Source organism: Castor canadensis, chromosome 5, assembly GCF_047511655.1.
Source record: "Castor canadensis chromosome 5, mCasCan1.hap1v2, whole genome shotgun sequence".
NCBI classification, from domain to species: Eukaryota; Metazoa; Chordata; class Mammalia; order Rodentia; family Castoridae; genus Castor; species Castor canadensis.
Window position 1 is genome coordinate 93,452,774 of NC_133390.1, and position 13,314 is coordinate 93,466,087.

At 34.6% G+C, this 13,314-nt stretch overlaps 1 protein-coding gene across 1 annotated transcript in view; it reads right to left on the reverse strand.

Annotated features, from left to right (window-relative positions):
- The window catches only part of Naaladl2 (N-acetylated alpha-linked acidic dipeptidase like 2), an 807,008-nt gene that overhangs the window by 39,200 nt on the left and 754,494 nt on the right, over positions 1–13,314 (reverse strand). Inside the window, exon 13 of the mRNA XM_074073742.1 lies at positions 2,345–2,543. Coding sequence (XP_073929843.1) covers positions 2,345–2,543 — 199 coding nt within the window. The remainder of the gene's footprint in view (positions 1–2,344; positions 2,544–13,314) is intronic.

Genomic DNA, 13,314 nt, shown 5'->3' on the forward strand with positions numbered 1-13,314 from the left:
AAGGCTCTGTCTCTGAGTAGAAAGCTTGCTCATGTACAAGCTTCTGGATTCGATCCCCAGCAATGCAAAAGAGCAAAACAATACAAGGAGCACACAAAGTATCTTTAAAAGTATTGTAACAAATGGATATTTTCCAGAGACTTCTAATACAGAGTCATAGCATTAAAAGAAATTATATAAAATATGGGTTTTAAGTTGAATTTTAAAAATGACATGACAGAATGAGATAAAAGAAAATCATCAAATATCAGAAAAGTAAAAAAAGGTATCTTATTATAAAAGGATCTCATTCAATCATCTCATTTTATAGCAATAGAAATTAAGATGTGAAGAGATGAAATGCTTGTTAAGTCACAGAACTTTCATACCAAAGACTACCTTAAGCCTCGTGTTGCCCAAATATAGAGGTGCTTAAGGCACCTAGCCTATGGTGTATGGTCTCAGGGATAGAACTCCACTGTCTGATAAGAGCACTGCTTCATATTTAGCCTTTTTAGGAACTTCTTTCTCATATGCAATTAAAATTTCTATAACTCTATGTCAATTCTTTAGTCTTATGTATAAACTTTGACCGTACACATTTTGTCTAGTCAAGGCTTATGAGAAAATGCAGGGAGCAATAAGGAACTGGAAGAGTGAGGCAGGAGAACTGTTGACTCAGAACTCCCATTCATAAAGAACCACTTATTTAGACATTTTTGCACTACATTAAAATTATACATAGATAAATACATAGATAGATTATACACACACATACACAAAATATGTGTAAATTATACCGCATGCACACATCTATGTTAAATTGCAGTACACAAACATTTTATATGAAAAGTATATGTATTTGTGGCATGTAGGAGAATGAAGAAATTAAATAAAAATATGTAAACTACATCTTACTCTCTTAAATTCAATCTCCCCTTTTGTTTATTTTCTTCTATATCAAGGACAACAAAAAGAAAACCATGTTGTACTTGTCCCATACTCTTAAGAGTCCAAATATAATCCAACTTTTATCTAAAAATTATTAACATGTTTTCACAAATTATTCTGTTGTCCAGGTGTGTGGTGCACACCTATAATCCCAGCTACCAGGGAGGCAGAGGCAGAAGGGTCATGAGTTAGAGGCCAGCCCAGGCAAAGTTAGAGTCATTCTATCTCAAAGGTGGGAGATACATTCAAATACAAATACAAGCATTATTATATATACATACATATACAGAACATGTTTCCAATTGTGTGACTACTAGAGGAGACTAGGGGAGGAGGGAAAGAAGAAGAGAAAGATAGAGAGTGAATAATAATTAAATGTATCACATCTGCATAGGAACAAGACACAACAAAACACACTGAAAACTGTTAAACAATACAGTATAGGAGGGAAAGAGTCAGAAAGAGTAATAAGCAAAATGCTACTGAACAATGGAAAGCACTTAAACAATGAAGGACAAGAATATAGAATAGGTCAAATTAAGGGGAGGGTGCAAGTGGGGGGGAGGACAAATGAAGAGGTAAAAATGAAGAAGGTAAAGAAGGGTAAATATAGCTGATGTATTTCTACACATGTATGAATATGGAACATTGAAACCTGTCAAAGTGATTTTAAAAAGTGGGAAAGAAAAGAGGGAGAATAATGTGGGGGGGCGGGAGGTGATGAACCACACTGGGCTACACTGTATACATATATGGAAATATCGCAATGAAACCTACCTACTAATAAAAATATTTAAAAATCAAAAAACAAAATATAAAAAAGGGCAGGTGGTAGTATGGCTCAAGTAGTAGAGCATTTGCCTAGTAAATGTGAGTCCTTGGATTCAACTCCTAGTACCTCAAAAAAGTAAAAAGGAACTCTGTGTTTCTCCAACCAAATATCCCTACTTCTTTAGCTGTTTTGAGTTCCATCTAAATTTGACTTTCCCCTGAATATTAAGCTTATGTAACATGCTTATGAAATGTGGCTTTTAGAGTAAAATACAACACTACAGATGTCTTACTAGAACAAAATAGTCTGGCCTGTCCTTAAGAAAGTACATTTTTTCCCAGGTGTTCCTGAGAAAAACTTGCTTTTTTCACTAATCATATCATATTTGATTCATATTGAAACTCATGTGAAATAATTCTTAGTTATGTTCCATGTGGTACTGCTAAATAGTTTACTTTGTTCCATATTTATACATTTGAATTTTTCTTTGGGGGAGGGATATGATCCTAAGAATACAGATATAATAACTATCTTATAGTTTCTTTTGAACAGTGTTATAGTCTCAGAAGATACATATTCTGGAAGTTAAAGAAAAATACTAATTGAGGGTGAAAATTTTAAGTTTGGAGGAATATATCCTACCTATAAAACCCTGGTGGTACCCGCTGCACCAGGAAGCTCTTCTCCATGTCTTGGAGGATGTCATTGAGCATCCGGACTCGGGTGGGAATTCTCTCCTTGGGATCATTAGCAGGTCGCATCTCACCTGACTGGAAGAGTTCAGCACTCTCCCGCAGGCGTGATGCGATGGGTAGCAGTTGATGAGCACTGGATTGGTCATCTGCTGAAAATAAACCAGCCCACCTTAGAAGAGATATTCTCAAGGTATCAAAATAAACATTTTACAGCCATGAATCTAAGTTACAAAGTAGCAGACCAATGCAGAGAGACTGCTTTCTGTCATTTGATAAAAGCCACATTTCATGTATTAAAATCTTGCCTGTCACAAGGAAAAGGTTCAACATCAATTGAATTTTGATAATATATTCATTCTGCTAAAAGAATCTAGATTGGTTGGTATTCTACTAAATTCACTGTTACAACTAATAATAACAGTTGTTGCAAAATTGCTTTATGTTCTAGACATTCTTTTAAGCATTATACATAATTCTCATTTGATATTTACTGAATCTTGTAATTATCCCATTTAATATTTACCAAGCCCACATAATTATCTCATTTAATATTTGCCAAATCTTATGTCTATTTTATAGGAGTTGAGAATTAATTAAGTTAAGCAAACTGCCATAGTTATCAAGCAAGTAAATAATGGGTCAAAATTAGAATCCCAGTATTTCTGATTCAAAAACTGATTTTCACCATGGGGTGTCCTATATTTTGTGGGAAGATATAAAAGGAGTCATCTTCTCTTCTCAGAACATGAGATATGTCATTACGTGCCACTGCATGTCTATGGGCTTTTTTTTTCTTCAATAGAAATTTTTCTGTAATGGGGAGAAATACATTTTTTACTTTAAAATACAATGAAAACTGTCATATGTAGAGTTCTCATTGTTTTACTTTTGAGACGACAGATCTTTGTGGGTTTTTTCTACTTTGGGGATTACTTAACTGGAATTCATTCTTATATGAATGGTGATAGCAAAAGAACCACAGATCACTCCTTTGACTTATTCTACTAACACTAGTACTATAATGGACCCTAGAGCCCATACTTCATCCAGCTGACTTCAGATCCCTGCTTTACAGTGTAGTATCTGGTTTTGATAAAGTTACTGATCCTTAGTGTCCTTAACTGTAAAATGAAAGTAATAATAGTACCTACTTCACAGGTTATTTTTTTTTTAAATGAGGATTCAGTGATTTACACTTGCCAAATATTTCCTTACAAGTAAGCAGTTCCCAGTTGATCTGACTTGAGGGTCTGTTTGAAAACTTTTACTATCTTAAGAGAGGGGCATTCACTTGTTTTCTCTCAGATATTTCATCACTAGAATCAGTATTTAAATAAGACAGCAGTTAGTGATGTCATTCTAAGGAGACTCCAACAAAGTCAGCTTATCACTACAGAGGCTTACTTCAAGTCAAAGTGATGAATACATATGGACCTTGAAAATCTAAATTGACAATTCTGAGAATGTGACATTGAGACAGGCACATGGAGGGAAGAAAGGAGGACTTTTGGGGACTAACTAGACAGTCTGGAGTAAAAGGGAAAGATCACAAAAGGACGCTATCCAGCTGAAGTCCAAGGACACCAGTTTCCCAAATACCCAGTCTTTATGAAAACACAGATTCCCAGACCCGTTCAATCTCTCTAGGGCAGAGCCAGGAATCTCAACAAGCTAGTCCAATGTTCCATACATTTAAAAGTTTAAGAAACACTATAGAAAGGGCATAAGCAAAGAAAAGGAAAAAGAGGTTAGAGTTATAGCTGATGTATAACATAGGACTGATGCAGAATTACCAGCCTCTCATACACTAAAGTCCAGAAGAATGCTGACATTCAATAATTATTTACTAAATAAACAAAGTAGATTCAATGAAATATGTTTAGAAAAAGTTCAAGAACAAAGGAAAATTACATAAAGAGATAACTATCACATTAATACCTACAAAGAGATTTACAGCCAGGCATACAAAGAGCATTTTCACAAAATATAATTATTTTCACAGATATTGTACATCCACAAAGCTATTTAAAGACTGTAGTAGAAGAAATTATACTTGAAGCTAAAAGGTAGTTTCTTTTTCCCTGAAATTAATTAAAATAAAATCAATTATAGGGGTTCACAAAACTTTGGCATTCTTTGTCTTCAAAATATATTCCACATTCATTAATTATGTTTTTTGAGTTCACAACAAAACCTGATGTTTCAAGAGGAGGAATTTTTGTTCATTTCTGAAAATTAGTCCCTAAACAATTTAGTGCCATTTTATGAAGATTCAGTTTTTCTTAAATTACAATTGTTCACAAAAGCTAATGTATAAGAACTTAGAAGGAATATATGTGCACAAGGAAATAATAAGATGGATAAGGCACATTTAGATTTTACTGGAATTGAAAGACTGAACAACAAAAAAAACAAGCTCGACATCCTTGAGAGTCTTCCATTTAAGAAAGAAAAATCTGTTCTGATCTAATGTACACTACAGAATGGAAGGCATTACTATTGAATCAAGTGAGACAAATTGTACCATTCTACCTTATTTAGCTTTAAATGAATTTATCTTTCATGGTAGTGCAGATTAGAGAATTGACAGCTTTAAGAACTAGCTAGTTCCATAAAGGACCCTGATAGTGGAAACCTGCTACCCACAACATGCAGTATGCATTACTTCCAGGGTGTGAGGTTACAAATCGAAAAGTAACTACTTTCAATGTTCACTCATTCATTTTGACATATAAATGATGCTCCAAAGATTTCTGGTAGTCATTTCTCTGTCAATTAGATTTGTTTTCTCCTTTAAGCCTAGAAAGAAATGTCACCTTCTCTCCTGAAGATGTGTGACCCTAAATAATTGATCCTTCATACTCCTTAGCATCCCCACTAGAATGTGAGCTCTATGAGGAAAGAAGTGTGTGTCTATTGTCTCATCACCATTTCCATAGCACATAAAATTGTACCAAGCCTGCCATTTAATCAATGATTGATTATGCTATATAGTTTTATCATAAAATATCTTTTTTTTTTACAGTACTGGGGCTTGAGCTCAGGGCCTACACCTTGAGGCACACCACTAGCCCTTTTTTGTGAAGGGTTTTTCAAGATAGGGTCTCACATGATCCTATACCTTAAAGACCCAAAAAACTCTACTCAGAAGCTTCTAGACATCATCAATAGCTATAGCCAGGTAGCAGGATATAAAATCAACATAGAAAAATCATTAGCATTTCTATACACTAACAATGAGCAAACAGAAAAAGAATGTATGAAAACAATTCCATTTACAATAGCCTCAAAAAAAATCAAATACCTAGGTGTAAACCTAACAAAAGATGTGAAAGACCTCTACAAGGAAAACTATACACTTCTGAAGAAAGAGATTGAGGAAGACTATAGAAAGTGGAGAGATCTCCCATGCTCATGGATTGGTAGAATCAACATAGTAAAAATGTCGATACTCCCAAAAGTAATCTACATGTTTAATGCAATTCCCATCAAAATTCCAATGACATTCATTAAAGAGATTGAAAAATCTACCATGAAATTTATATGGAAACACAAGAGGCCACGAATAGCCAAGGCAATACTCAGTCAAAAGAACAATGCAGGAGGTATCACAATACCTGACTTCAAACTATATTACAAAGCAATAACAATAAAAACAGCATGGTACTGGCACAAAAACAGACATGAAGACCAGTGGAACAGAATAGAGGATCCAGATATGAAGCCACACAACTATAAGCAACTTATCTTTGACAAAGGAGCTAAAAATATACGATGGAGAAATAGCAGCCTCTTCAACAAAAACTGCTGGGAAAACTGGTTAGCAGTCTGCAAAAAACTGAAACTAGATCCATGTATATCACCCTATACCAAGATTAACTCAAAATGGATCAAGGAGCTTAATATCAGACCCCAAACTCTTAAGTTGATACAAGAAAGAGTTGGAAATACTCTGGAGTTAGTAGGTATAGGTAAGAACTTTCTCAATGAAACCCCAGCAGCACAGCAACTAAGAGATAGCATAGATAAATGGGACTTCATAAAACTAAAAAGCTTCTGTTCATCAAAAGAAATGGTCTCTAAACTGAAGAGAACACCCACAGAGTGGGAGAAAATATTTGCCAACTATACATCAGACAAAGGCCTGATAACCAGAATATACAGGGAACTTAAAAAACTAAATTCTCCCAAAACTAATGAACCAATAAAGAAATGGGCACGTGAACTAAACAGAACTTTCTCTAAAGAAGAAATTCAAATGGCCAGAAAACACATGAAAAAATGCTCACCATCTCTAGCAATAAAGGAAATGCAAATTAAAACCACACTAAGATTCCACCTCAATACTGTTAGAATAGTTATCATCAAAAACACCATCAACAAATGTTGGTGAGGGTGCAGGGAAAAAAGGAACCCTTAAACACTGTTGGTGGGAATGCAAGCTAGTGCAACCACTCTGGAAAAAAATTTGGAGGCTACTTAAAAAGCTGGACATCGATCTACCATTTGATCCAGCAATACCACTCTTGGGGATATACCCAAAAGACTGTTACTCAAGAGGCACCTGCACATCCATGTTTATTGCGGCACTATTCACAATAGCCAAGTTATGGAAACAGCCAAGATGCCCCAGCACTGACGAACGGATCAAGAAAATGTGGTATCTATACACAATGGAATTTTATGCAGCCATGAAGAAGAACGAAATGTTATCATTCGCTGGTAAATGGATGGAATTGGAGAACATTCTGAGTGAGGTTAGCCTGGCTCAAAAAACCAAAAATTGTATGTTCTCCCTCATATGCGGACATTAGATCAAGGGCAAACATAACAAGGGGATTGGACTATGAGCACATGATAAAAGCGAGAGCACACAAGGGAGGGGTGAGGATAGGTAAGACACCTAAAAAACGAGCTAGCATTTGTTGCCCTTAACGCAGAGAAACTAAAGCAGATACCTTAAAGCAACTGAGGCCAATAGGAAAAGGGGAACAGGTACTAGAGAAAAGGTTAGATCAAAAAGAATTAACCTAGAAGGTAACACCCACGCACAGGAAATCAATGTGAGTCAATGCCCTGTATAGCTATCCTTATCTCAACCAGCAAAAACCCTTGTTCCTCCCTATTATTGCTTATACTCTCTCTACAACAAAATTAGAAATAAGGGCAAAATAGTTTCTGCTGGGTATTGAGGGGGGGAGAGGGAGGGGGCGGAGTGGGTGGTAAGGGAGGGGGTGGGGGCAGTGGGGAGAAATGAACCAATCCTTGTATGCACATATGAATAATAAAAGAAAAATGAAAAAAAAAGAAACAAAAAGTTGGTTAAAAAAAAAAAAAAAAAGATAGGGTCTCATGAACTATTTGCCCAGATTAACTTCAAACTGATCTCTGCCTCCTGAGTAGCTAGGATTACAGGTGTGAGCTTATCATAAAATACCTTATTGTAAAATATTTTTTCATAAAAATATCTGCAATATTTTTATCCTTATCTGCCTTGTCTGTCTTGTCTTCTTAACTGAAAAGAATCCTACAATGCTTGCAAATGTTTTGTCTTTATATCTCCAGATGCTTACACAATAACTGTTCTACAGTGGTTATTTATTAAAAATTTTGTTGATTCAATGTTGAAGTATAAGATAATGTCTTAAGACATATTTGTATATAAACAATGTCTATAAAATCATTCAGGGAGATGTTATTGCATAATGAGTATCAATGAGAAATATTTCTTTTATTTTCTTGATTAAAATCAATTATAGTTGAAAAATAAAAGAAAAAATTTAAAATGGAGATATTATGTAAGGTAATAAATAGTAAGTTAAAATAACTTGAATTAAAATATTCCCTATAAATAACCCATAAAAATTCAAAAGTACAAATTTTACATGTGTAAAATACCAAAGTGAAATCCACTTGAACAATAAATATTCACTTAAAAAATTAGAGACAGGAAGGTAAAATAGGTGGTAAGTATCAGTGGAAGGGAGGCAGAGTAAACAAAGAGGGTAAAGGAGAGAGAATACAGTCAATGTACTTTGTATGAGTTTATGAAAACAGAACAATGAAACCTGTTGAAATTGTTCTAAGAAGGCTGAGTAAGGGGGAGTTGTGTGTGTGGGAGTGAATCTAATTAAGATACAGTGTAAGCACATCTATAAATGTCACAATGAACCCCCTGTACAATTAATATATGTTAATAAAAATGTAAGAAAAAAATCTAAGAATATAGAAAATTTCAGTAAAGGTCAAGTGAATGTCACAGACTGCAGGACAACAGGAGGGTACAAACAGTTCAGGTTTTAAAAATAGCAAGTCTATTTGACCAAAGAAAATTAACTGAAAACTAGAGACTCTCTGAGAAGGTTAATGCAGCTATCTTTAAGTTATGTATGTGGAGTCTAAAGACAGAAGACTTGGTATAAGGAAAGTGTGTAGGAGGGTGGATATTGTAGAAATACTACGTATACATGTTCATAAATGGAAAAACAGGACCTGTTGAAACTATTCCAGGAATGGGGGGAGGGGTTAAAGAAGAATGATGGAGGGGTGAATTCAACTATGACATATATAGTAAGGACTATTGTAAATGTAACAATATACCCCCCAGTACAACAATAATAAAATTTTAAAAACCCAGTGCCACCTAAATAAATAAATAATAAGAAAAAAATTAAAAAATTAAAAATTTGGTATGGGAAAAAAAAGAACAGATAACGACTTGATCCATATAATTATTACCAATGTGGTCTTGAGTAAATTACTTACATGTTGTCTTTTAGTATCATTGGGGAAAATGGTCACTTCACTTCCTAAATACATAAGCTACCATAAATTCAATTAATGTTATTGGAATACACAAACTAAATACAAGTTACCTCCAACTAAGTTTTAAAAGCCATGGAAAAATACCTTAACAGTTTTAACTGAGTTTATTCCCAAAGATGTTACATTATTACTTCACAAATCTATGCCCCACCACAACTGTATCACAGTTGTTAAAATCACCTCATCATTGGAAAGACAATTGTAATGTATTCTAAATTTCAAACAGAAACAGTGTGCATTTTTCTCCTCATCTCAAAGTCAAAACCAAACCAAACCAAACTTTACTCAGTCAGTACTTACTGAGTTCTAGTTTGTATATTATTCTGTAAGTACTTAGAGAGAGGCAAAGACAAAAATGAATACAATACACTTAAATATCACATGCAAATGTCACATGAAATAAATGCTTATGAGAAAAACTATCATTGTGCATAAGAATATCTTGAATAGAACCCAGGGAGAAGTGAACCTTGACAGATCATGGGATTACCTAAACTCAAAGATGTCTCAAATGAGCTCTTGAAACTTCTGGTAATTTATCTAAAGTAAAGTGTTTGAGGGCAAGTGCTCCATTTGTAAACAACAATACTTCCTTTCCTTTTCTGTCACTCCTCATTTTCCTAGGGGGTGAATCTACCTTTAACTTAAACCCTTCCATTTTTCCTAGCTTGTTATAAAAAGAATGGGCCCGAATACTATAAGAAGTATATTAATATTAATTGAAGAGGAGAAAGGAACAGAAGGAGAGAGGAAAGGAGGAAAGAATATAAGACAATGACTATTGAGATGGATTTTGAGGCCAATTCAGGAAAGACTTTGAAATGTACTAGAGGAAACAAATTCCTCTCACTCAGGGAATCTCCTGCCTTCAGCTGACCAAAGCCCTGCAGCATCCTCCCCTCAAGACAGTGTGATTTATGAGGTAGTGTGATGTAGTGGGAAAGATGGGTGCTTTACAACCTGACAGAGCTAGATTTGAGCCCTAAAAGACTTAATATACACATCTGAGGCTCAATTGACCCAATCCTCAGGTCAGCTTATTAAGAAATGCTTGTAGGGCATTCAGCACAATATGCAGTACCTAGGACTTTTTAACATGGCTAAAAAGTATCAAGGTGCTTCTCAGAAAACATATTATTCATGAAGACCCTTGATTCAGGGACCTCAAATACCTTCCAATAGTACATCAGAAAGAAGCTCAGAAGAACTTGATACAGCTACTATCCACTTAAGATGTTTTGATAAGGCCACTAATTTTAGTGTTAACTGCACTCACTGACTCTGTTTATGTTCTAAACTGCCAAGACCTGGGATGTGTACAAATTGCCTACTGTTTAACTCCTGTGTATAAGTCTATTTTACAGCATCCTACAGATTTATAATTGTTTCACTTTAAAGAGTGATTTTAGCATCTGCTATTATGTCTCATAGAGTTTCATAGTTCAAAAAGTTTTAGATTTCAGTTTATTTTCACTTTTGTATCTTTTGTTTCTCCTTTGTGACTGTAGTTTTAAAAGACCACTCAATTTCATTTTAAATTTAGAGTGAAATGTACTGGTCATACTCTAAAACTGCATTTTCATATCAAACAAACACACCCTCTTTCTTTAGTAGCATTTCGCAGAATCTTTTCTTCTGTGGATGAGCTTATTACAGTTTTAAAGGTGCTAACAATTGCACAATCACAGCTTAGACTTCACTGATTTATAGTGACAAGAGAAAGTGTGATTTATGTTCTGAATAATGCAGTGGTTAAAACCAGAAAAGAAGATTATTTTGGGGGGATGTATGTTATTTAATGTCATCTTTAAAATACCTTGTGGCATTACTAAAGAGAAGAAAAGAAATTGCCATATGATTTCAGCAAGACAGTCCTTTATCATCCTACATTTTCTGTTCTTCGGGCTGCCTTCTTTAGTATGACTCACAATGTATCATCTCAGCTGGTTACTTAAAGATGTTAAACAAACAAAACTCACAGAAAGAAATGCAGTGGTGCACTACTGATATTAAAATAATCTAATATTGACTTTACAATGCATATATGTAAGAGGATATTATTTAAAGATAAATATGCCAGAAAACAATGAATTATTATGCAAAACTGAACACAATAAAAGTCCTTTCCGAAAGATACCAAAGTGACATGTTTGGAAGAATTAAGTGGGCCAGTATTAAAGGTTAAACAATAATCGAGGTAACCAAGGCAGATGCAAATCTAGCAAGATTTTCAACACTACGTGCAATGAGTTTTCCTACTGGTGTCTGTCTGCCTGGTACAGAAAGTGAACCATGGGCTCTTTCTATGGCTCACAGATGCTTGATTACAGTGTCCATGAATACATACAAGATGTAGCTATTGGCTGCTTTGAAAGAGTGAGCAAAAGCTTTCTTGAATAATCTACATTCATGTGTGATTTGTTCTTCTCATTATCTGCCTGAGGCAGAAAGCTGCAATTGTACAGTTAATAATACATGTGAGTTTAATTATGTATTACTAAATAACAAAACTGAGAAAGAAAAAAGGGGCTTAAATAAAATTGATGAACATGAGGGTAAGGGTACTTATTCTGTAGTACAAACTAGATTAAAAGTGGTGGTTTTTATTGGTATTGCTCAGGATCAAACCCAGGGCCTTAAGGAAAAGTATTTAAAAAAAAAAAAAAAAACTTTAAAAGTGTTGCCAGTGAGGCAACATGCACAGAATAATGTATTATACTTCTATACTGTCTTGGTCACAGGATAGTATCTTAAAAATACACTGAGAGGAAAAAAATATAATACAATAAGCCATTAGTATAGCAGAAGAGAGGAAAAATGAGAAGTCACTAACAAATTTCATTGTATGTAGTGTCACATATAAAATGTAGCTAACTGAAAACAAAAAGCAAAGCTGGGTAAAGCTTTCAGAGCACAAAAGAAAAGTACTAGAAAGAACACAAGAGGAATCTGCATGAATAGCAGCAAATTGTGAGGCAGGAGATAAACAAAAGTACAGTTATGAGGGACACAAAAGAGACAACATGCCTAGAATAAAAATTAAGGGATACTATGTGATAAAAATGTGAGTTCAAAGGAAAATGCTGGGAAGGAAAACTTTGCTTGAGGAGCAAACTCTGACAATGCAGAGGTAGGTCAGATTTTATTACAGATGCAGGTCTCAAAACTATTACTGGATTATCATTAAAAGAAATATGATCTTTAGTATATAGTTTGTAATGTAGTCAGAATTCATACAAAATATAATGAGGATTGAGGCTAAACTTATTCTTAGAAATTTGGACTCAATGGATGGTCATTCTTGTATCGTTTTTCTATTCATTTGTGCAATCAAGCTCAGATACTTCTTAGAGAGCACCTTGAAGTTCTAGTGCATAAAGTGGTCAGCTGAAGTAAAGCCCACACAGGCCAAATTGTGAGAAATCTAGGATGATGCAGAAGTCTTATGGGAAAAAAATCTTTCTAAAACTGCTTGGGTTTTAGGCAGTAGGCTTTGGTGGACTTCTTAGGGAGTTTATAGAACCAGTGTACTGATCCCTCACTACTCATAGGTCACTACAGGGTTGGGATTGGTGGTAATTAAAACCAAGACTAGAGACAGATGGGTTGAGAATGAGAATCATGCAGTTTGTGCAACACATTACTTAATTTTGCCAATTGGGAAATTCATTTTGTGTTACTCAGAAAGAAAATTAAACACACTAAATGGGTCTTGATTACTTGTGATTGTAGAAAACAATCAAGTGACACTTAAAAATTCAAACTACAAATTTAAGAGGACTTGTCTTAGTGGCATTATCACCTTGAAATACTATCCCTCTTCTACAATGAAATGATTGGCATTAATGAACTATCAGAGCTAATAAAAAAAGGGGGGGAAAAGCCTGATGAAATCAGCATTGTCAGTTATTCAAAGAACAGGAGGAAATACTGCCAACAACTCTTTTACATTTAGCAAGACAATCAAGAGGTGGCAACAAGCCACACAGTTCAAAATTGTATTTCCTGCTGAGTCTGGCTTGCACTAAATAAATGTGTACATAGTGTGATGAAATGAAAATTACTTTTACTTTATTTGGCCATATGCAGCTT